General features: G+C 39.6%; 1 protein-coding gene across 9 annotated transcripts in view; it reads right to left on the bottom strand.

Moving 5' to 3' along the window:
- Positions 1-25,821, bottom strand: part of ICA1L (islet cell autoantigen 1 like) — a 98,191-nt gene that overhangs the window by 22,193 nt on the left and 50,177 nt on the right. For all 9 annotated transcript variants that reach the window (XM_058300359.2, XM_071216179.1, XM_071216177.1 and 6 more), the window contains 6 exons: positions 24,721-24,844; positions 23,681-23,879; positions 15,816-15,941; positions 14,279-14,377; positions 11,914-11,999; positions 7,597-7,640 (listed from right to left, as the gene is read on the bottom strand). In XM_058300359.2, the coding sequence (XP_058156342.1) occupies positions 7,597-7,640; positions 11,914-11,999; positions 14,279-14,377; positions 15,816-15,941; positions 23,681-23,879; positions 24,721-24,844 (678 nt within the window). The remainder of the gene's footprint in view (positions 1-7,596; positions 7,641-11,913; positions 12,000-14,278; positions 14,378-15,815; positions 15,942-23,680; positions 23,880-24,720; positions 24,845-25,821) is intronic.

Below are 25,821 nucleotides of genomic sequence, written 5' to 3'. Positions count from 1 at the left end.
TGGGAAGTCCCAGAAGAAGAAAGAACAGGGCAGAAGGAATAGTCAAAGAAATAATGACAGAGAACTTCCAAACTTAGTAAAAGATGTGAATATGCACAACCAGTAAAGCCAAAGGACACCAAACACGATAAGAAAAATATCCCATTACATACTGATCAAACTGTCAAATGCAAAGGACAAGGAGTGAGTTCTGAAACCTGCAAGAGAAAAAGCAATGTATTATATACAAGGCGGTCCCAGTTAGACTGAGTGCCAATTTATCATCAGAATCATGGAGTCAAGAAGGCAGTAGGTTGAAATACATAAAGTGCTGAAATACATAAATTCATATGAAATACATAAAGTGCTGAAATAATTGCTAATCAAGAATCTTATATCCAGTGAGAAAATAAATGCCAACCAAGAATCTTATATCCAGTGAGATTTCTTTCTAAAATGAAGGAGAGGGAAGCAGACTTGGCCCAGTGGTCAGGGCGTCCGTCTACCACATGGGAGGTCCGCAGTTCAAACCCCAGGTCTCCTTGACCCGTGTGCAGCTGGCCCACATGCAGTGCTAATGCACGCAAGGAGTGCCGTGCCACGCAGGGGTGTCCCTGTGCAGGGGAGCCCCACGCGCAAGGAGTGCGCCCCATAAGGAGAGCCGCCCAGTGCAAAAGAAAGTTCAGCCTACCCAGGAATGGCGCCACCCACACGGAGAGCTGACACAAGATGATGCAACAAAAAGAAACACAGATTCCCATGCCGCTGACAACAACAGAAGCGGACAAAGAACACGCAGCAAATAGACACAGAGAACAGACAACTGGGGTGGGGGGGGAGGGGAGAGAAATAAATAAATAAATCTTTTTAAAAAAAATATGAGGGAGAGATGAAGAAATTTCCAAATAAATAAAAGTTGAGGGAGTTCATCACCACTAGACCCAACAAGCAATGCTAAAGGAAGTTCTTAAACTGAAAAGTAAGGATGCTAGACAGTGGTTCGAAGCAGCATAAAGGAATAAAGATCTCTAGCAAAAATAACCATTTGGGTAAATATAAATCCCAGTTCTATTGTATTGTATTTTTTAGTATGTAGCTCCACTACTTCATACAGATTTGCATTCATACAATGGAAATGCATAAAAAGTTACAATAAATCTATGGTTTGGGGCACACAATGTATGAAGAAATAACTTGTAACAGGGACAAGAAAAGGTTGGTGCATGAAGGGGTATAGTGTATGTGTATGCTTTTGGAGTAAAGTTAGTATCAAATGAAATATGATTGTTAGACATTTAGGATATTAACTTTTTATCCCAAGGTAACCGCAAGGAAAATATATTAAAAATACATCCAGATAGAAATGAGAATGGACTCAATATAGTAAGCACAAAAAAATCAAATAAATATGAGAGTAGGCATTACTAGAAGAATCAAGGGGCAAAAAAGGTATAAGAATTAAAAAGACTAACTAGTAGAATGGCAGAATAAAGTCCTGCATTATCAGTTGTGACTTTTAATATAAATGAATTAAAGGCAGATATTGGCAGATAAAGAAAAAGCATGACCCAAATGACCGAATATATGAAATGTGGTAAATGCATATGACAAAATGATGAACCTTGAAGACATTATGTTAAGTGAAATAAGCCAGACACAAAAGGACAAATACTGCATAGTCTCATTAATATGAACTAAATAAAATAAGTCAAGTCACAGAATTAAAATTTAGAGTATAGGTTACTAGGAGATAGAATGAGGGTTGAGAAGGGGAAGCCAATATTAATGTCTGTATAATTTTTAATTAAGTTGATATGAAATGTTTGGAAATGGATAAAGCTAATGGTAACAATATAATGAGCATACCTAACATTAATGATATACAAATGTGATTGGGCATGAAGGGGGTAAACTAGGATCATAAATGTCAATAGAAAGCTAGAGGATAATCTTGGGACTATATAATATAGTGATTTTGGTGATGGATGAGAATTGTGGTTAATAGTACAAATACAAGAATGTTTTTATATGAAATAGAACAAATGTATGCCACTATTATGAGGCATTAAGAATATGGTGATATATGGGAAAAATACAACTAATGTAACTTGCAGACTATGGTTAACAGCAATAATGTAACATTTTTGCACTGTTACAATATAACATATAAGGGAGCATGGAATTTTTCTTTTTAGAGTAATGAAAATGTTTTAAAATTGATTGTGGTGATGACAGCACAACTCTGATGATACTGAGAATCACTGTGTGTACACTTTGGATGGATTGTGCAAGGCATAGGACTGTATAACAGAGAACCCTGTGGTGGATGACCGACTGTGCTTACCAGTACAAAAATGAGAATGTTCTTTCATGAACTAACACAAATGTACAATACATCACCCAGCAACTTTCTTCTTGAGTGTACATAGATCATTCTCCAGAATAGACCATATGTTAGGTCACGAAACAAGCCTCACTACATTCAAAAATACTGAAATCATAAATATAACTTCTCTAACCACAATGGAATAAAGCTCAAAATCAATAACAGAGGGTTAATGAGGAAATAATAAGTGGAATTAGAAGGAGAAAAGGTAGTGTTGAAAGGGTAAATTTATAGCTCTAAATGTTTACATCAAAAAAGAAGAAGGATTTCAAATCACAGATATAACATCAAAATTAGAAAATCTAAAATAAAAAGAGCCAACTAAACCCAAACAAGCAGAAGGAAGGAAATAACAAAGATTAGGGTGGAGATAAATGAAATAGAGAATTTTTAAAAATTGAGAAAATCAACAAAACCAAAAGCTGGTTCTTTGAAAAGATAAATAAAATTGATAACACATTAGCTATACTGGTGAAGAAAAAAAGAAATCAGAAATGAAAACGGAGACATTATTACCAGCCCCATAAAAAGGGGACTATAGGACGATACTATGAACACATGTATAAAAATTGAGGTGACCTAAATAAATTGGACAAATTCCTACACAAAAACTACCTACACTGACTCAAGAAGATCTCTTAACTAGTAAAGAGATTGAATCAGTAATTTAAAAAATCCCAACAGTATGGAAAAAATATACCAATGTACACTATAGACCATAATTAGTGGTAATAGTCTGATGATATTATCTCATAATCCGTAACAAATGTTCTACAACAATGTAATGTGTTGGTGGAGATGTGTTGCATGGGAATTCTGCACATTTGCACGATTGTTTTCTAAGTTCACAACTTCTATAATAAAAACATATTTAAAATAAATAAACCTCCCCAAAGAAAAGCCCAGGACCAGATGGTTTCACAGGAAAATTTACCTAACATTCCAAGGAATTAACACCAATCCCACTCAAACTCTTCCAAACCATTGAAGAGGAGGGAAAATTCTCTAATTCATTCAACAAAACCAACATCACCCTCATACAAAAGCAAGATAAAGATACCACAAGAAAACTATAGACCAATATTCTCCTATGGATATAGATGCAAAAATTCTCAACAAAATACTAGCAAACGGAATACAACAGCAGCATATTAAAAGATTTACACACCATGATCAAGTGGCATTTATCCCTGGTATGCAACAGTGGTTCAGCATAAGCATATCAATTAATTCAATATTCCATATTAACAGAATGGAGGGAAAAAAACCACATGATCATCTCAATTGATGCAGAAAGGCCATTTGACAAAGGCCACTACCTCTTTTTGATAAAAACACTTAAAAAACTAGGAACTGAAGGAAACATCCTCACCATGATAAAGAATAAAGAAACATCCTCACCATGATAGGCATCCGCCTATCACATGGGAGGTCCGCAGTTCAAATCCCGGGCCTCCTTGACCCGTGTGGAGCTGGCCCATGCGCAGTGCTGATGCGCGCAAGGAGTGCGGTGCCACACAGGGGTGTCCCCCGTGTAGGGGAGCCCCATGCACAAGGAGTGCACCCTGTAAGGAAAGCCGCCCAGCGCGAAAGACAGTACAGCCTGCCCAGGAATGGCGCCGCACACACGGAGAGCTGACGCAGCAAGATGACACAACAAAAAGAAACACAGATTCCCGTGCCGCTGACAACAACAGAAGCGGACAAAGAAGAACACATAGCAAAATAGACACAGAGAACAGACAACGGGGGGGGGGGGGGGCGGGGAGGGGAGAGAAAGAAATAAATCTTAAAAAAAAAAAAAGAATATATGTGAAAACCCACTGCTAACATCCTACTTAATGGTGAAAGACTGAACCCTTTCTCTCTAAATCAGAACAAGACTAAGATGCCCACTGTCACCATTCTTATGCAACATTTTACTGGAAATTATTGCAAAAGCAATTAAGGAAAAAAAGAAATAAAAGTCATTCAAACTGGAAAGGAACAAGTAAAACTTGCCCTATTTGCAGATGATATCATCCTAGATACAGAAAATCTTGAAAAATTCACAACTAAGCTCCTAAAACTGATAAATGAATTCAGCAAAGTGGCAGGATACAAAAGTAACACCCAAAAATCAATGGTGTTTCTATACATAAGCAATGAACAACTGGAACAAGAAATCAAGAGAAGAAGTCTACTCACAATAGAAACTAAAATAATCAAATATCTAGGAATAAATCTAACCAAGGGACATAAAGGACTTAAACACAGAAAACTACAAAACATTGCTAAAAGAAATCAAAGAAATCAAAGAAGACCTAAATAAATGGAAGGACGTTCTTGTTCATGGGTTGGAAAGCTAAGTATTGTTAAGATATGTAGTGGTTTGAAGCTGTATCTACCCCAGAATGGTATGTTTTTAAAGTTAATACATTTCTGTGAGTCTGTACCCATTTGTAAGGAAGATCTTTTGGTGAGCAGGTTCTTAAGATGTGACCCACCTCATTCAGGGTGTATCTTAATCCTCTTAATGGAGTCCTTTATAAGAGAATGAAATTCAGACAAAGAGGGAGAAAGCCACAGAAACAAGAAGCTGGAAGCAACAAACACTGTAGAGAAGAGAGAGACCAGTAGATATCACCATGTGCTTTGCCATGTGATGGAGTCCAGGACCACTGGCAGCCAGTCTTCAGGAAGAATGTATCATCTTGATGATGCCTTGGTTTGGACATTTTCATGACCTCAGAACTGTTAAGTTTGTAAACTAATACATCCCACTGTTAAAAGTCAACACATTTCTGGCATATTGTTTTTCGCAGCCTAGCAAACTAGAACAGATTTTGGTATGAGTGGAGCGCTGCAAACACCAAAAATGTGGAAAAGGCTTATTAACTAAGTATGTCAAAATCTAGAACTGATGTTGGATGGAAAATAGAATTTGAAAGTGATGAGCTTGGATATTTAGCTGAGGAGATGTCCAAACGAAATGAAGAAAGGGTAGCCTGGCTTCTCCTTGCAGTTTACAGTAAAATGCAAAAAAGGGATAAGCTGAGAACTAAATTTCTGGGCACAAAGAAACCAGAAATTGATGGTACAGAAATTCTGAGATTCTGGAAAGTGAGTTCCCAGAGAATAGTGCTCCATATGAGGATTTAACTGAACATGGAATCAGTCAGTCATTTAAATGCAAGTCAGGATTGGAGGTACAATTATCCAGGAAGGATCTGTCTAAAGGCCTACTCTCTGATGGTTTGGACCCCTGTGTGCTACATGTGAAACTGACAAGTTTTTGCGATATCTGGATGAACAGGCCCACTGCCAGCCTGGACAAAAGGAAAGAAAAGGGTCAGACTGAAGGAAAAATGACCTCAAAGGTACAAGCGTGGAAGCTGAGGAATGGACTGTAGACATCTTCTCAGGCCAAGAGAGAAGACCCACCCATGTATGTGGAAAAGGTGAGTATGCCCTGGAGCAACCTTTAAAAAACAAAAACAAAAAAAATACATTTGTGGATATCCATCCAATGGATTCAGCAAGAAAAAGAAAGGAACTATTGATATATGCTATATCATGGATGATGCTCAAAAACAGTAATACATGGAGAGCGGATGTGGCTCAAGCAGTTGAGCATCTGCTTCCCACATGGGAGGTCCCGGGTTCATTTCCCAGTACCTCCTAAAAAACAAACAAACAAACAAACACCACAATAAGTAAAACAAATGGAAAAAACTCAGGGGAGATGGTTCAGGGGTTGAGTGCCAGCTTCCCACATACAAGATCCCAGGTTCAATTCCCAGTCCCTCAAAGAGAAACAACAACAAAACACAATAACACAAAATGGGAGAAGTCAGACACAAGAAGACCACATATTATACAATTCCACTTCTATGAAATACCCATAAAAAGTAAATTTATAGAGATTGAAAGTAGATTAGTGTTTGCCTGGGGATGAGAGTTGGAATAGGGATTTCTGTAAAAGGGCATGAGAGATCTTTTAAGGGGATAAAAAATGTTCTAAAACTGATTTATGGTAATGATTTACTGAAATCAATGAAATGTACAGTTGAAATAAGTGAAATATTTGAGATTTAAAATATTCCTCAACACAGCTGTTAAAAAAAACCAAGGGATACAAGAAAGTAAAATTTTAAGGGAAATTAGAGCCTTAAACACAGAAAACAAAAAAACAAAAAAACAATGAAGGAGGAAGACAATAATAAAGATAGGAACTGAAATAAATTTAAAAAACAACCATACAATAGAGAGGATTAATAAGCCAAAAGTTACTTTGTTGAAAGAATAATAAAATAAGTCATTAGCAAGATTAACCACAAAAAAGCAGAGAAGGTACATATAAATATCTGGAATGTAAAGAGAAATAACTACTAACACAGGAGGATTTAAAAGCTAAAATAGTAGTATGACTTTATAGTGGAACTTACAATAATTTTCCATTGTATTTCCTTTGTGACTTTAAAAATATGTTCTCTGTGAGATGCAGCATTACACACACAAGTAACTCACCTTTTGTACATATATTTTGAAGCTGTGTTACATATATAAGTCATTATTATGGATTCTTAAATTGTTTCTTTTATCAGTATGATCTTTATGTGTATATACTTAAAAATAGCTCTCATCCTTATTGGGCACCTATTATGTGCTATGTATTTATAAATATTATCTTTACCACCCATGTCTCTGAAAGGTAGGTATATATGACATACGTTAGGTCAGAAAACTGATAGAGGTATAAATAACTTGATTTAAAGTTAGCCTTCTAACCCAGGTTTTTCTGGCTCCGAAGTCTGTAGTCTTTTCTACTACAGTGATTCAAATATATGTTGACTATATATATATATATATATATATATATATATATATATATATATATATATATATATATATACACATATATATAAAAGAACATGAATTAAAGTATGAGGAAAAACTCAAAACTTAATCATTCTACCCTATAATCTGTACATTGGATTTTCTACATTTAGAAGCGTCTATCTGTGAGAGACCAGAATTCCCTAAAGAAACCCATTAGGTCCTTAACTGAGCACCTTTAGAAGGGTAACTCAAAAGTGTTTATACAGAAGGGATCATAGACAGAAGGCATGTTACTTAACATGCCTTTTATAACTGAATAAATTTTAAGACAATTTCTTTTAAAAGATTTTAAGAAACCACTTTGATATTTAAAATGTGATCCTTTTAAAATAATGAATTCACCATCTTACCTGAATCAATCCCCAAACTTGCTTTCTCACCTACCAGAATTAACCTGAAGTAAAAAACAAAAACAAAAGTACAAAGATATGGTTAAAACACATTTGAGACTCATGTTACAAACGGCTTTTTTTTTTAAGCTTTATTTTATTTATCTCTCCCCATCCCCTCATTGTTTTGCACTTGCTGTGTCTGTTTTTCTTTGTTTCTTTAGGAGGCACTAGGAACTGAACCCAGGACATCCAATGTGGGAGGGAGGCACCTAATCACTTAAGCCACCTCTGTTCCCTACTTTGTTGTGTCTTTCATTATGTTTTTACTCATGTCTCTTGTTGCATCATCTTGTTGTGTTAGCTTGCCACGCCTCCCTGTCATGCCAGCTCGCCATACTGCTTGTCTTCTTTAGTAGGGAACCTCTACTCCCTGCTTTGTTGTATCTCATCATGTTTTTCTTCTTGTGTCTCTTGTTGCATCATCTTGTGTCAGCTTGCCATGCCTGCCTGTCCTGCCAGCTCGCTGTCTTCTTTAGGAGGCACCAGGATCTGAATCACAGACCTCCCATATGGTAGGCAGAAGCTCAATCACATGAGCCACATCTGTTTCCCTACAACTTTGTTTCTTTTTTAATTGAAAAATGACAGCTAAAATAGTTGTCCAGTAGATTTTCTAAAATCTCTCTCTCTGAGAATTTCCTAGATTTTCTATTTATCTATACAGACTATGAAATTAACCTTTCACCCCCTCATCCTTTCAATAAACATTTACTGAGTACCAAAAAAGCACCAGGCATCATGTTCAGCACTGTAGCCACTGTGCTAAGTACTATATCACAGAGGACATTCATCAGTTTGACAGGCTTAATAGGAAGCCATAGAGTTTGAGGTTTACTTTTCAAGCACTGAAGAGTTTTGCTCAAGAACACTCAAAAATTAAAGAAACAGAATGAACAACTCGAGGAAAAAAATGCACTACTCCATTTTGAACAGCAAAGTGATGTTTGCAAAAGAAGATACATTAGCTTAAAATATTCTCAATAATGCCAATTTTGGATATTTACAGCATCCAATTGATGGAATAATCAAGAATTAATGCGGTCACCAGTCGGGCTGAAGTGTGGTTTGCTGGCCTGGCGGAGGAGCAGCCGCGGTAGGCCAAGCCGCTGCCCCCATAATAGGGTGGCTGGTCGGACTCACCGCCACCCCTGAAGGGAGCTCGGCATGGGCGCAGAGTGCCCTCGGGTCTCCCCTTCTCGGCAGCCATGCTTCCGCGGCCGCCCCTCCTCCCGGATGGCGCCACCCGATGCCTGTGGGGCAGCACCCTTCTTCTTCTTTCTCCCTGCGCAGGCGCAGGGCGGAAAATTCCAGTCTGCCCTTTTCCCCTCCCCCGACAGCAGCAACAGCCAGATGTGGGTGGAAAAATCCAGCCCGCCCTTTTCCCCTCCCCCAACAGCAGCAACAGCCAGGTGTGGGCGGAAAAATCCAGCCCGCCCTTTTCCCTTCCCCCGACAGCAGCAACAGCCAGGCATGGGCGGGAAACTCAAGTCTGCCCTCCACCCCAGCAACAGCAGCCACCAATCCCTAAACCCTGCCCCTTCCCCCAGCAACAGCGACAGCCAATCCCTAACCACCACCCCTCCCCCGTCCAGTACCGCCCACTGACCTTTCGCCAGCAACCAATCAGAACAGGGCGTGGCTTCGACCAATCAGCCTTCCCCAGCCCCTATAAAACTGTTGCCTCTCCCTCAGTAAAGTGGACTTGCGTGTTTACCTTGTCTCCGCGGTAGTTCTTCTGCCGTGCGCCCTCCAGTCCTGAGAGCCCCCGACAAGGGCCTGGCCTCCCTTGTCCCCAGTTCATCGCCTGCTTGTCCGGGCGACCCCGTCAGCCGAACCGCGCAACCCCTTGTGAGACCGATCCCTCGTCTGCTGCCGGACCGACCCCTCGTCCCAAGTGGGACCGACCCCTCGTCCCAAGCGGGACCGACCCCTCGTCCAGAGCTGGACCGACCCCTCGTCCGCAGCCAGACCCCACCTCTACCGACCGAGCAAGCCGCCGCAGCTGGCGCCCAACGTGGGGCAGAGCACCCCCACCGCCACCGACCGAGCAAGCCGCCGCAGCTGGCGCCCAACGTGGGGCAGAGCACCCCCACCGCCACCGACTGAGCAAGCCGCCGCAGCTGGCGCCCAACGTGGGGCAGAGCACCCCCACCGCCACCGACTGAGCAAGCCGCCGCAGCTGGCGCCCAACGTGGGGCAGAGCACCCCCACCGCCACCGACTGAGCAAGCCGCCGCAAATTAAGACAAATTTAACACATTTAGCCATTATTCCGGGGCATGACCTCACAATAGCTATTATTAGAGCTTGTTTTTAAAGAGCTTTTAAAGACACTCAAAAAAGTTATTTATCTGGCAAATGTCATGAAACTAAATATACAGAGCAAATCCGCACTGTGACTTGGAATGGAATTTCCAAGGATGATAAGCATATATGGTTTTAAACAAGTTGGATAAAAATGTAACGTGCTTAGGAATTTGTTAGTTAACTCAGAAAGTAGCTCTCCATGATATTTTTTGATGCATGAAAAGATTTTGAATAAAACTTTTGGGAATGTGAGAGTGGATACAATGTAGTATTTTAATATATTTCATTAACATATGTTTGTTTGTTTTTTAAAGATTTATTTTTTATTTATTTCTCTCCCCTTCCCCTCCCCCCCCAGTTGTCTGCTCTCTGTGTCCATTCACTGGGTGTTCTGTGACCACTTCTATCTGTATCAGCAGCACCTGGAATCTGTGTTTCTTTTTGTTGCATCATTTTGTGTCAGCTCTCCGTGTGTGCGGTGCCATTCTTGGGCAGGCTGCACTTTCTTTCGCGCTGGGTGGCTCTCCTTACAGAGCACACTCCTTGCACGTGGGGCTCCCCTACGCAGAGGACACCCCTGCATGGCACGGCACTCCTTGCGTGCATCAGCACTGCACATGGGCCAGCTCCACACTGGTCAAGGAGGCCCAGGGTTTGAACCGTGGACCTCCCATGTGGCAGGTGGACGCCCTATCCATTGGGCCAAGTCCGCTTCCCCATATGATTTTTAATATCAATGTTTAACTAAATTAATAAGTTTAGTTTCTAACTAGATAGTCGCTTATTTAATCTATATCCTAAAACTTTCATATATTCAAGTTAACCACAATATTGTTCTAGACTTTCCCATAGAGAAAATAGGGAAATGCCTTACATTTAGGATCCCTTTAACTCAGGAAAATACATGGTTTGTCACTGTCTAGGCTTTATTTCTAGACACATTTTTATACCCAGTGCAGCCTGGGTATAAAAAGCAGTATTAAGAGGCAGCTCTCAAATAAAACAAAGGGAAAATATAATAAAAGGCAAACAGGCAACATGAAAGATGTACATGTAATGAGCCCATTTTCAGGTAACCTGTCTCAGTTCCATCTGTATTATTTTGGAGATAGGTTTTTATTTTTTAAGATTTTTTTCCTCTCCCCTCCTCCCCCCCCCCAAATCCTGCTGTTTTTGATGTCTGTGTCCATTTGCTGTGATCTTCTATATTTAATTCTCTTCTTCGTCTTCTCCTCTCACCTTTCTCCTCTCAGATTCAGAGGGATTCGATCCTGGGGACCTCTGATGTAGAGATTGGTTCCCTGACAATTGTGCCACCTTAGTTCCTGGTCTCTGCTGTGTTTCACTTTGACTCCCCCCTTCATCTCTCTTTTTGTTGTGTTATCATCTTGCTGCGTGACTCTTGGGTGGGCACTGGCTCACTGTGCAGGCACTGGCTCGCACTGCACTCTCGTGGGCACTCAGCTCACTGGGTGGGCACTGGGTCACCGCACAGGCATGCTTTCTCTTCTGCTTTTTCACCAGGAGGTCCCAGGGATCAAACCTGGGTCATCCCATATGATAGGAGGAGGACTTATCACTTTAGCCACATCTGCTTCCCAAGACAGATTTTTAATAGAGTCTTCTGGGCTGCTGTCACAGTTGCCAGCACCGATCCTTTTTTTCTCTCCAGTGCCCCTTTTGGGAGTCACTAGGTAGAGGTACTCGTTGCTCTTACAAGACTTAGTCTCCCAAACTAGAGTCTGGAGTTACCGCCCCAATTTGTTCTACCTGCTGCATTAAAACTAGAAAAAAATAAGGGCTTTAAAACAAATGTTTAGTGTTGACTGGGAAAATGACATAGAATTGAGTATTCAGTAAGTCAGAAAAGAAACAACTCTTTCTAAATATATCATACAATGGTATCCAAGACTTTCATAACACTATATATAACACTATATAACACTATATATAACTTTTGCCTGCTTACTTATTGAGATTTTCAGTAACAGAGGTATTTTCTGTTTGTTCCTCTTTACGATCTTCAGTAAGCTTGCTTGGAGTATCTTTTAGTTGCTAAGGATGAGAAATTCAATGTTAAATAGATGGAAAGAATCTGGTTCTCTGGAAACAAAAGGAGAATAAAAATTCTAAAGAACAATATGAAAGAGGAACAGTTATGGAACTAGAGTGATAGACATGGTTATGCATGCTAATGTGATTGGAAATGAGCCCACATACTTGTTTATCCTAGCTGTCTGTGGCAACTACACACACAGTGATGTGGGCCAGCCAGAGGGTGAAGACCTTGACTACATGCCTAAAGAAGACAATGCTGTATTGCTAGCCTGTGTTGTAATGCTCCAAATACAGCTAAAGATTTTCAACTTCAATTCTAAGCAGAAACCGGGTATCAATTTTGCCTAGAAAAAGAGTATGCTCTCCAGTGAAGCATGTATTATAGAAGTAAGACAACAAAACAAAACTTAATTCAAGGGAAAATTTTGGACAAGAAAATGCCAAGTCAAAAAATGACTTAAAAATCCAGACCAAACTCCAGGAATATATACAGGATTGTGATAAGATACAGTCCCATCACAGGCACCGCACCCAGCTTGAGCAAACCCATAAGCAACACTCTCAGGGTTTATTTTGAAAATACGGCAAAACTTATTACAAGCTACCAAAACCTAGCCTCTCAGAACTGAAGAAATGCATCTCTGCTGGATATATCATATACAAAGAAGGATGACAGAAAGACATGCAAATGTTAAAAAAGTTATAATCATAGCCAGTGAGCAGCTTTTACGTATGTATTACAGAAAGAACTGCTAATATGTTAAAGTCTCTTCAGCTTCCATCACACATATATAATGACCACAAATGACAAAAATTTTGTATTGTGAAACACATTTGTGACATCAGTGTGAAAATAAGACTTTTTTTTTTAACTTCTAAAATTGTCAAGTAGGTAATCTGGTCACTTTGGGAACACATGACCACTTTCCATCTCTTGTTCTCCCAACTTTCCTTTCTATAACCATTTCCTATCTTTTTTGCATTTTAATTTTCTTTTTTCCTTTATCCTCTTTTCTTCCATTCCTCCTGGAACCTGTCGACAGTATTCATAGATATTTACTTAGTGCTGCTGAAGGAATTTGGAATCAGGGAAGTGCTGATCATTGGCTGAAATGAAAAATGCTTCCCAACATTTTGTAAATTTGAAATTACATATAACAGAAAAATAGTGGGGGTTTTTTGGTACTTTTTTTAACTTGAGAAGTTGCAGGTTTACAGAAAAATCATGCAAAAAGTACAGAATTCCTGTATATCCCCCTCTGCAACACAGTTTTCCCTATGAACACTTTGCATTTGCATAGTATCTTTACTAAAACTGATTAAAAAAATTATAATATTATTACCTATATAGCCCATAGTTTACATTAAGTTTCATGATTTTTGTTGTACAGTTCTATGGGTTTTGTTATATTCTTTTTTTAAATTTCTCTCCACCCCCCTGCCCCTGTTGTCTGTTTTCTGTGTTATTCTGTGTCCGTATGCATTTTTGTCAGCGGCCCCGGGAATCTGTGTTGCTTTTTGTTGCGTCATCTTGCTGTGTCAGCTCTCCATGTGTGTGGTGCCACTCCTGGGCAGGCTGCACTAATTTTCACACAAGGCAGCTCTCTATGCAGGGCACACTCCTTGCACATAGGGTTCCCCTACATGATGGACACCCCTGTGTGGCACGGCACTCCTTGCACACATCAGCACTGCGCATGGGCCACCTCACCACACAGGTCAGGAGCCCCTGGATTTGAACCCTGGACCTCCCATATGGTAGGTAGAAGCTCTATCAGTTGATCCAAATCCACTTCCCTTGTTATATTCTGATAATATATATACAAACCCGAATTTTCCATTTTGACCACTTTCATTTATACAATTCACCACCACCCATTACCAAAACTTTTCCAACACCCCAGTCAGAAATTCTGTACCAATTAAGTAGTAACCCTCTACTCCCTACCCGACCCTGACCCCTGATAACCTGGATTCTAGTTATTAAATCTATGAAATTGCTTATTCCAATTATTTCATATAAGTGAGGTCATACAATATTTGACTTAGAAATCCAGACCAAACTCCAGGAATATATGGTTGTAAGAAATAAAAGGTGTTTGTCCTTTTGTGTCAAGGTTGTTTCACTCAACATGATGTTTTCAAAGTTCATCCATGTTGTAGCATGGATATAAATAAGAAAATACATCAGTTAAAAAGAAAATTAGCATGTAAGAAAAACAGTTTTAATGTCACCACCCAAATCATTCAACAAAAGTAAATGGAAAGAAATGTACCTTGAGAGATACAAAATCATATGAACTGAAGCTAATACCTCCCCCATGGATTTGGGACATCATTCGAGCTGTTTTTTCCCAGAACTCAAGCAGTGTTCTCTGTGGAAAAAGAAAAGGTGATTACATTTCTGCTTCCCCTCCATGACATTTTCAGTGCTGTTTTCACTTATGGTATAGTAGACCAATAGTTGCCAAACTAAGAAGTAGAAACTAAATTCAATTTTCAAAGTCTAGGGAACCAGAAAGTGCTATAAATGGCAATTCTGAATATGAAGTGGCATCTATGTCTGCATGTATGTGTGCCTATCTGTGTAAAGCACTGGAATGTATACCTGAGCCACCCGGAGAGTGACTGTAGCCAAGACAATGAAAGCTGATGGATTAAAACGCCTGAGAAATCCAAAAGAGAATTGTTAAAAGCATGGAAAATAGCAATTTCTATAAAAGGAGGATCATATGTGTAATTTTTATGTTGGTAAGTATAAACATTAATTCAAGAAAAATAATATTTATACTTAAATTTGGTCTTTCATCAAGTGTTCAAGAAACGCATGCCAAAAATGTGTTCTCAAGCTAACTCAAGTCATTAGACCTTTTCCTCGTTGCTTCAAGGTTCCCATTCAAAGTGAGGGGAGCTAGTGGATAAAACAAAGAATGGAACAAACAGCTATTGTGTTTCAAACAGCTGTTGTGTTTCAGACATGCTATGGACTATAGCATCATTTTTTTAAAGAGTGTATTCTTTCTTGATTCCTGAATTCCACAGTACTGAACTGAATTATTAGATTTCTAAAAGCAGCACTGAATGTCCTTTTTCTTTTTTATTATTCTATTATATAAATACAACTTGTTCTATTTTGCTGCTTGCAAACATATGTTAAAATTTTTAAATTGCCACTTATTAATATCTAATTTATTGTCTGCTTCTTTTGTGTAATCTGGCTGTATAAGGACAAGCAAGATTTCTGAGGTTAAAGTGGTATGAGAATGGCAATTTGGCAGAATGAAAAGAACACATGACCTAGAATTAAAAAACTGTTTTTAAGTTCAACATTGCCATTTATATTAATTCTCTTAGGTTTGTTTCACTTTCCTTCTCCATAAAATGTTGGTGGAGAAAAAGAAAAGTTCTCAAACTTTTTTGGGCTACTGCATCTTTGCTTCATATGGAATTGTATGTATAAATTCAAAAAGAGAAGTGGAGCAGCTCTGGGTGAACAAGGGCTAATGGGCCTTGAATTCTACATCTTTGACATTCTCCTCCTTAAACCCATTTTGTCCCTGAGCCTCCTTCAATGAAGTCCTGGGACACCAAGGAGTACACTGTAAAGCTACAGGAGCAGGCTATCTTTAGTATTTTTCTGTCTAGAACTCTATGTATCTCTGACTGTCATAAGCTCAATAAGTCAATTACAGCAGTCAAAGGAATCTGAACCTGATCAATTATATAATTTTTGCACCCTTTAGACAACTTTTAAAAAGGAATCTCACCACTCATCTTTTACTGCAAGGACATGCTGACCATGGAGTTGGGTACCTGGTAGATAGTGAGTGAATGAGATAACATATTGCAGCGACTAGCTCCAAGTAAATCCACTTTCTGACAAACATCCATCTTTAACTTGTCAAAAGAAGCTTTGCTATTTTTCACTTGGATCTGTACCTGTAACCACAAAAATGTTAATTATTATTATCAATAATACAGATATAGATTTAGGTTCATAGAATATTTTCAGATGTATAAAACTGTAATAAAGGAGACAGATTCCTTTTCCCTGTTTGATTAATATTTCAGGATTAATGGTAGTTTTTGGCCATTTTTAGTAATTGTAAAGCATAAAGACATTCCAGTAAATATCTTTAAAAAATTTTTTTTCTTTTGTTTTATTTCTTTCTCCAGCAGATATCTTTATGCTACAAAAGTGTGAAATGGGGAAACGGACTTGGCCCAGTGGTTAGGGCGTCCGTCTACCACATGGGAGGTCCGTGGTTCAAACCCCGGGGCCTCCTTGACCAGTGTGCAGCTGGCCCATGCACAGTGCTGATGCGCGCAAGGAGTGCCCCCACACAGGGGTGTCCCCCGCGTAGGGGAGCCCCATGCGCAAGAAGTGCGCCCCGTAAGGAGAGCCACCCAGCGCGAAAGAAAGTGCAGCCTGCCCAGAAATGGTGCCGCACACAAAGAGAGTTGACACAACAAGATGATGCAACAAAAAAGAAACACAGATTCCCGTGCTGCTGACAACAACAGAAGCAGACAAAGAAGAACACACAGCAGATAGACACAGAGAACAGACAACTGGGGTGGGGCGGGGCAGGGGAGGGGGGAAGCAGAGAGAAATTAAATAAATCTTTAAAAAAATAAAATAAAATAAAAAGGAGTTCATTCTGTTATGAGGAGTATAAAAAGAGATGAATAGAAATGTCACGCGTGCACTGTGCCGATGGTTGGACCCTGAGGTAGCAAGAGGTTGACCATCTCAGTGTTGACAAATAAAAGGCATAATCTTGCAAAAATATCTAACAAAGCCACTCCTGCCCCTACTTCTGTAAATCGGCCTATGAGAATATGGCCTTGCAGGACAATATCAAACAATTGACTCCCACCTCCCACTTCTGTAATCTAACAAACCATTCCTGCTCCCTGCTTCTGTAAATCAGCCTACAAAAGCACAACCTTGTACCTGCCTTCTGCTTCTGTAACCCCACTTGCAAAATTTTGCCTAGCAATACGTTAACCAATGAGCAAAAGTCATGCTGGTCCCATATAAAATCCTATATAAGCCTATGAAACTGAAAAACAGGGTTCAGAATTTGGAGACTGACTCTCCTCTGGGCCCACGCATAATAAATCTGTTCTTCCGCCTCTCCGAATGCCATCTGGGTTTCTCTGCCATTCAGAACTCCTGGCTTTGCTGCAATATCAGGACTCTATCAGGAAGAAGAAATGAAATGACCAAGTCGCACCTATTTCTGTTGGTGTAGAGGTCAAGAGCACAAAATTTAGAGGAAACAATAGCATGTAAGGATGTAGCTACTGACTTCACTGAGGAGGAATGGCAACAACTGAAACCCGTTCAGAGGAATCTGTACAGGGATGTGATGCTGGAGAATTATAACAACATATTAACAATGGGCTATATACTCATCAATTCAGGTGTCATTTTCAAGTGGGAGCAGGAAGAAGAGCCATGCATTTCCAAAGAAGAAATACTTATATGACATTCAGAAAAAGACTGGGAAGTTGGTTAACTGATGGAGAGAGAACAGCAAGGATTTGAGGAAAGAATTACAACCATTCTTAAGAAAACCTTGACTGAGGAAAAAAATCAGTGAATTTTAAAACATTAGAAAAAAAATCTTTCCTGAACTCAGACACTAATCTTACAAGGAAAGGCCTCTATTAATGTGACTCTTTTGGAAAAAGTATGAAACATAATTTAGACCTACTTAATCATGACAGGGAGCAGGTGAAGAAAGATCATGAATATAATAAGTCTGGGAGTGGAGTGGATGTAACTCAGTGGTTGAGTGCCTATTCCCATGCACAAGATCCTGGGTTCAATCCCCGGTACCTCCTCCCCCAAAAAAGTTTGGGAAATGTTACCCTAGTCCTCTATTGTAGTAGTCCCCTTTAAGTGTAGAAAAGACTTCATTCAGGAGTTGGACCTCATCAGACATTTGAGATTTCATACTTCAAAGAAACCTTATGAATATTATGAATGGTGAAAAGCCTTTATCCAGAAGTAATTCACATCAGGAAATTCATACAGGAAAGAAGCTTTATGATGTAATGAATGTGGAAGAGTTTTTGTTCAAAAGAAAAACCTCATTAGACACCACGGAACTCACAGCGGGGAAAAACTCTGTGCATGTAAGGAATTTGGGAAAGCCTTCCACAGCAAACCAAATCTCATTGAGCATGAGAACATTCATCCTAGAGAGAAATCTTACGTGTACCCTAATTGTGAAAATGTATTCAGATATGAGAAAAGCCTCAACGTGCATCTGAAAATTCATACAGGAAGAAACCACATGAACTGTAATAAATGTGATAAAGCCTCCTCTCAAATTTCAAGTCTTACTATGTACATAAGAAGGCATACAGGGAAAACCCTAGAATACATGTGAAAAAGCATTCTCTCGGTACACAGCATTTATTTTCCATACGAGAAATCATATAGGTGAAAAACCACAGGAATGTAATGATTGTGGAAAGGCTTTAATTCAGATGTCAAGGCTTATCAGATATCAAAGAACTCATACTGCAGAAAAACCTTTTGCATGTAAGCAATGTGGGAAATGCTTTAAAAAATAAATCAGTTCTGGACAACCAGCAAGATGGCAGTTAAGTAGAGTCAGCTCCTGCTTCAGGGTAGTTAGTAAACACCCAGAGCTATCTAGAGCTAGCTGAAGCACCTGTTTGGGGGCTCCAGGAGACCAGAAGATCATCCTGTGACATCCTTGAAGGAATGGAAGGAGGAGACTGCCCATTTGCAGAGAAGATTCATAAGCAAAGCACTCCACGCCATGGAGGTCAGTGCCCATCCTCCACTGGAGCCACCTCAGGAGCTGTTCCATGGCTGGAATTGAAAGCTCCACCTCCCAAAAAAAAGGGGAGGAAGGGACAGTTGGGGAGCAACTTCAGCTACTGATGAGTTATTCAGCAGGCTAAAGTATAATCCTAAGAACAGCTAAAATTTGAACCTGTTCAAGTCAGAAAGAGGCCAGAAGCCACCATCTTAACTCCACACCTGGCACAAGGGGAAGTGGGCGGACTGTTAACCACAGTGCTGGTAGGGACCACCTTCTTTCCATCCAGGTCAGATTGCAGCTTTAGCCTTAGCCCCAGCCCCACCTCCGGCAGGGAGGAAGCTGGGGAGGACCTGCACCAACCTCTCCGGGAAATTACCGGCCAAGCCATGGAGGCCAGTGATTATCCTGCTTTGGCAGTGCAAACTGTCCCAGGAGCTATGCTGTGGCTAAGACTGGAAGCTCCATTTCCCAAAAACAGGGGAGGAGGAGAAGATTGGCCACCGATTTCAGCTACTGGTTAGTAGACTTGGATGGCTAAGGTATAACCCTAGAAACAGCTAAAGTTTGAACCTGTCCAAGTCATAAAGAGGCTGGTGGCTGCCATTTTGACTCTGATTCCAGCATGAGGAGAAGCGCAATTGACGGAAAATCATAGTGATGGTAGGAACTGGTTTCTTTGACCCAGATTGGCCTGCAGCCCTAGGATAGACTTAGCTCCACCTCTGGCAGAGAGAAAGCTGGAGATCCTGACACCAGCCTATCCAGGTAACTGCAGGTACCTTTGACTGACACAGACTGAATAGTCAGAAGTCTACTAGGGCAACTGTGGTCATCTTGGACCTGCACTGCATAGATTGCTGCCCCCACCTGCTGCCCTATCCTAACCCCAGGAGGGGAGAAAGGAGTGTGAAGCTTCATCAGTCTCTCTGGGCAACTACAGTCTAGGTCTGCAGGACTTAGATTATCCCACAGAGCTGTGACTCTGTCTCTACCCCTGGCAAAGGAGAAAGTTGTGAGAAGCTTCATTGGTCCCTGGGGCAATGTGGGTAACTTAAGCCTCCACAACTTACAGTACCAACTACATCCTTGGCTCCTACTGCACAACCAGCAAGGCAGAAAGGGCAGGAAGCTAAACTAAAGAGAAAAACTGCACCCAGAATAAATATTCTAGTAAGCCAGATGCCAAGACACCAATAAAAAATTACAATCCACACCAGGAAACAGGAAGATATTGCCCAGTTAAAGGAACAAGATAAGCCTCCAGATGACATAAAGGAGTTGAGACAACTAATCATACATGCTCGAACAAATCTCCTTAATAAACTCAATGAGATAGCTAAAGAGATTAAGGATATTAAGAAGACATTGGATGAGCACAAAGAAGAATCTGAAAGCATACATAGAAAAATAGCACATTTTATGGGAATGAAAGGCACAATAAATGAAATTTTAAAAACATTGGAATCATATAAAAGCAGATTTGAGGAGGCAGAAGAAAGGACTGCTGAGCTGGAAGAAATGGCCTCTGAAAGTAAACATACAAAAGAACAGATGAAGAATGGAAAAAATTGAACAAAGTCTCAGGGAACTAAATGGCACCAAAAGGCATACAAACATACATGTCATGGGTGTCCCAGAAGGAGAAGGGAAGAGAAAAGGGGCATAACGAACATATGAAGAAATAATGGTAGGAAATTTCCCAACCCTATTGAAGGATATAGATATCCTTGTCCAAGAAACACAACGTACTCTCATCTGAAAAAATCCAAATAGACCAACTCTGAGACACATACTCATCAGAATGTCCAATGCTGAAGACAAAGAGAGAATTCTGAGAACAACAAGAGAAAAGCAATGCATAACATATAAGGGATACCCAATAAGATTGAGTGCTGATTTCTCATCAGAAACCATGGAGGCAAGAAGACAGTCGTCTGGTGACAGACTTGGCCCAGTAGTTAGGGCCTCCATCTACCACATGGGAGGTCCGCAGTTCAAACCCCCAGCCTCCTTGACCCATGTGCAACTGCCCCATGTGCAGTGCTGATGTGCACAAGGAGTGCTGTGCCACGCAGGGGTGTCCCCGCACAGAGGAGCCCCATGCGCAAGGAGTGCGCCCTGTAAAGAGAGCCGCCCAGTGCGAAAGAAAGTACAGCCTACCCAGGAATGACGCCACAAACACAGAGAGCTGACACAACAAAAAAAAAGAAACACAGATTCCTGTGCCGCTGACAACAACAGAAGCGGCAAAGAAGACACAGCAAATAGACACAGAAAACAGACAACCGGGGTGGGGGTAGAGGGAGAAGGGGAGAGAAATAAATAAATAAATCTTAAAAATAAAATAAAATAAAACTATAAAAAAAAAAGAGAGTTATCTGCTATATTTAAGATACTACAAGAGAAAAACTTCCAGCCAAGAATCTTATATCCAGCAAAACTGTCTTTCAAAAATGAGGACGAGATTAGAATATTCACAGATAAACAGAAACTGAGAGAATTTCTAAGCAAGAGGCCAGATTTTCAGGAAACGGTGTGCTAGAGCATGAAAAGAAAAGACAGGAGAGAGAGGCCTAGAAGACAGCATAGAAATGAAGACTATATCAATAAAAGTAACTAAAAGTGTCAAACGAGTGGTAAAATTAAAATATGACAGATAAAATTCAAATAGGAATAAACTTAACCAATGATGTCAAGCATTTGTATTCAGAAAACTGCAACTCAATGTTAAAAGAAATCAAAAAAGGCCTAAATAACTGGATGAATATTCTATGCTCTGAGATTGGAAGACTAAGTATCATTAAGATATCAGTTCTACTCAAGTTGGTATACAGATGCAATGCAATCCCGATAAAATTTCCATCATCATTAAAAAAAAAATTAGAAAACACAATTATCAAATTTATTTGGAAGGATAAGGGGTCCTGAATAGCCAGAAACTTTTTAAAAGAACCCTCATCTCCAGATTTTAAATCATATTACCTAGACATAGTGGTAAAAACAGCTGGCATAAAGACAGACACATAGACCAATGAAACCAAACTGATGGTTCAGAAACAGACCCTCCCATGTGTGGTCAAGTGATTTTTGACTAGCCTGTCAAACCCACACAGCTAGGGCAGAACAGTCCATACAACAAATGGTGCTGAAAGAACTGGATGTCCATAATGAAAAGGAAAGAAGACCCCTATCTCACACCTTATCCAAAAATTAGCTCAAAATGGATCAAAAACCTAAAAATAAAAGCAAGAATCGTAAAAAGTAAAAGTGAAGAAATGTATAGAGTGGATGGTAACGAATAGTAAAAGCTAGTTTATAAATGGGGATGTGGCTGAAAATGGTAGTCTAGGTATGTAAATGCCCATTGACAGAATGCTAGAGAATAATGTAGGAACTAAATAGCACAGTAAACCAAGAGGTGGGTGAGAATTGTGGTTGATGGTACAGATGCAAGCATGTCCTTTGTGAGCTAGAACAAATGTACATCACTCCTGCAGGGTGGTGAGAATCTGGAGAAGCATGGGAAAAATAAAACTGGAGTGACCTATGGTCTGTGGTTAGTAATAATAATATAATATTCCTGCATCTATGCTAAATATGTATACTGTGTTGATAATGGGGCAGTATGGAAAATGTGTGCCAAATATACACTATGGACATGGTAATAATCAGATGATATTATCTTATCTGTAACAAATATTCCACTACACTGTGGTGTGTTGATAGAAGGATGTTGTTTGGGAATTCTGTACATGTGCATGATTGTTTTATAAGTTTACAACTTCTGTCATAAGGTGAAGCACAGCAGAGACCAGGAACTGAAGTGGCACAATTAACAGGGAAACTTTCTCCATATCAGAGGTCCCCAGGATCGAATCCCAGTGAATCCTAGAGGAGAAAGACAAGAAGAGAAGACAAAAAGAGAAACAGATAGAGAAGACCATGCAGCAAATTGACACAGACAGCAAAAACAGCAGGGGTGGGGGCGAGAGAGGGGAAGGAAAAAAATATCTCTTTAAAAAAAAAAGACAATTAGTCTTAAAGAGAGTAACAGTGATCCAGAAGCTAAAATCTTCAAGGAATCTGGGAAATGCAGTAAGAAGCAGAATTAGGTACTGGTATTTGATGTCTTAAGAGTGGGCATTTTTGGTAAGTAGGGAGAATTGTCTGGAAGCAAAAATGAGGAGGAAAAATAGCCAGCTCTGCTGCCCCCAGTATCCAGTGGCAAAATGGATATTGTTGAGGATTAAAATCATATTTCCCACAAAAGGCATGGACAAGTATCAACCCCTGGTCCTACAAGTGTGAACCCCATTTGTAACTAGGACTTAAAAGATGTTATTAAGGTGTGCACAAACTAAAGGAGGGTTGGGCATTTATCCAATATAGCTGAACTCCTTTTAACGAAAGAAATTTGGTACAGAAAAAGTAGCCATGGGAAGAGCAAGAAACCAAAACCTAGAGAAGAAAGGAGAAGACATTGCCATGTGCACTCCATGTGATAGAAAAGCCAAGGACCAAGGATTGACTGCAATCAGTCTCAGAATGCCCTGGTCTTTGGGGAGAAATCATTGCCTTGCTGATGCCTCAGTTTTGGACTTCAAAACTATGAGCCAATAAATTCCCATTGTTTAAGTAAAAAAAAAGATGTGTAAAAAAGATTGATGGAATGGGGATGCAAAAATGCATTGATGGAATGGGGATGTAAACAGAGTTTGACATTTTTGTCCTTCAACCAAACATCTCAAAGCAACCAAAAATCTACAATAAATATTTTCAAAAACAGTCTGTATTTTATGATCTCAGTTATTCTATAGCAGCTCCAGTATTTTAATGTATTAAGTAAAGTAAAAAGGTAGGTTTTCATACTTTTCTGAACTTTTCCATTTGTTTTAAGGTGTCTGGGTCCAGTTCTTGGGATACATCTTTCATCCACAGCAGAGCTCCTCTATATTCTGTGCGTGCCTGTTCCATCCGATTAATTGTCATCAAGGTATCAGATACTGCTCTTTGACTGAATGTTCCTACTTCTTGCTTAAGACGAGATAGGGGAGTACACAAGGCTAATCTAACAGAAGGGAGGTAAAAAAGGGATATACATCCCATAAGCAAAACAAAAACAAAGGTGTAAACCAACCATAAAGTATATTTACTATCAAGATAAGCCTACAAATACGAAATTATTAAGATACCTAAGGAGATTTAATAAGTAAATAAGGATCATATGGCCAACTTTGAACTATTAATATAAGATTTGCCTATACCTACACTTTTTCTTATTTTAAGAAGTACATTGTTTTTGCAACACTTTGTATGTCAATCCATACATAAATAACCTGTTAAATAAATATGCCATTTAGAATAGAATTTCATAGGTTATCAAGTGCCTGCATTCATAAAACATAATCCCATGAAGAGAAATCCTTTTGTCTGGAAATGCAAATAATTTGGTAATTTAGAAATTACCAGAGTTTATTTGCAGCAGCTATCTTTATTATAAATATTGTGAAGTAATAAATGGAAAGTATGAAACTAAGAAAAAATAAATTTTCTTCCCTTTAAAAGGAAGGAAAGTCCTGTACTACCCATGGTAGTATAGTAACAAGGAAAAAAGAAAAAAATGAAAATACACATATTTAAAACATTAGCAGCTCTGTGATTATTATATAAAACCACTAGAAATTTAATTACAAGCCTAAAGTCTATTTCTAGGCAGAAGCAACCAAGAACTTTAATTTTTAAAAACAATTATTTAAAATACAAGATTAGTAATTAGCAGTTAGGCATCAAAACAATGTAATATATTTTTGTCTTCTTTAACCCTCTACTGGAGTGACAGTGACCTTTACAAATATGCAAAACTGTCATATTGACTACAGCTTTAAGGATGACGCAAAATCATGTTAAACCTTTGCTTGGCTGAAGAACACAGTGCCTTGCCAGTGGCATCCATCATTTTGCCTGCTTGAGTTACATCCTGTTCTGCTTGAAACTTTAAAAAGAGTCCTAGCTCATTTTCTTCCTCTGATATAACTAGGAAAAAAATTACAGCATAGTTAATTTTTAAATTTCATCATTTGTTTAAAATACACACATACACACACAACTAAAATTCTCCCAGAAGTAATTCTGTATATGTAAGAATTACTTGAGGGGAGAGAAGGAGAAGCTTATATTAAAAATGTAAATTCCTGGGAAGCGGTCTTGGCCCAATGGATAGGGCGTCTGCCTACCACATGGGAGGCCTGCGGTTCAAACCCCGGGCCTCTGTGACTCATGTGGATCTGGCCTATGTGCAGTGCTGATGTGCGCAGGGAGTGCCGTGCCATGCAGGAGTGTCCTCTGCATAGGGGAGCCCCACGCGCAAGGATTGCGCCCTGTAAGGAGAGTCACCCAGCGCGAAAGAAAGTGCAGCCTGCCCAAGAATGGCGCCGCACACAGAGAGCTGACACAACAAGATGACGCAACAAAAAAGAAACACAGATTCCCAGTGCCACTAGGATAAGGGCAGAAGCAGTCACAGAAGAACACACAGTGAATGGATACAGACGGCAGACAACTGGGGGGGAGGGAGAGTAATAAATAAAAATAAATAAATCTTAAAAAAATAAAAAGTAAATTCCTGGGCTTCATCTCCAAAGATTCTGATTTCCAGAGTTTTCAGAGATTCTAGAGATTATGGTCTGGGATGGAGTGAGGGGATCTGCTTTTTCACAAGGATTCCAGATGATTTTGATGCAGTGAATCCATGGACCTCATTTTGGGAAAAACTGATCTTTAGTGAACAACAACAACAACAAAAAAGGCCTCAAAATGACAAAATGAAACTACAAATGATGCACTTTCAAATATATAAAGATGCATTTTAGGATCATTGCCTCTTACAAAGTATTCATTTCTTATTTAAACTTGTTAACTTATTCTTGATTCCCATCTTGGCTTCAGTTTCCTATGTTCAGTATCCCAGACCCATAGATGTTCAAAATTCTGCTACTAAAACCCTAAAAGGT

This window comes from Dasypus novemcinctus, chromosome 7 (assembly GCF_030445035.2).
Source record: "Dasypus novemcinctus isolate mDasNov1 chromosome 7, mDasNov1.1.hap2, whole genome shotgun sequence".
Taxonomy (NCBI): domain Eukaryota; kingdom Metazoa; phylum Chordata; class Mammalia; order Cingulata; family Dasypodidae; genus Dasypus; species Dasypus novemcinctus.
The sequence above is the reverse complement of the archived record's forward strand: the minus strand, read 5'-3'. Positions and strand labels throughout refer to the sequence as shown.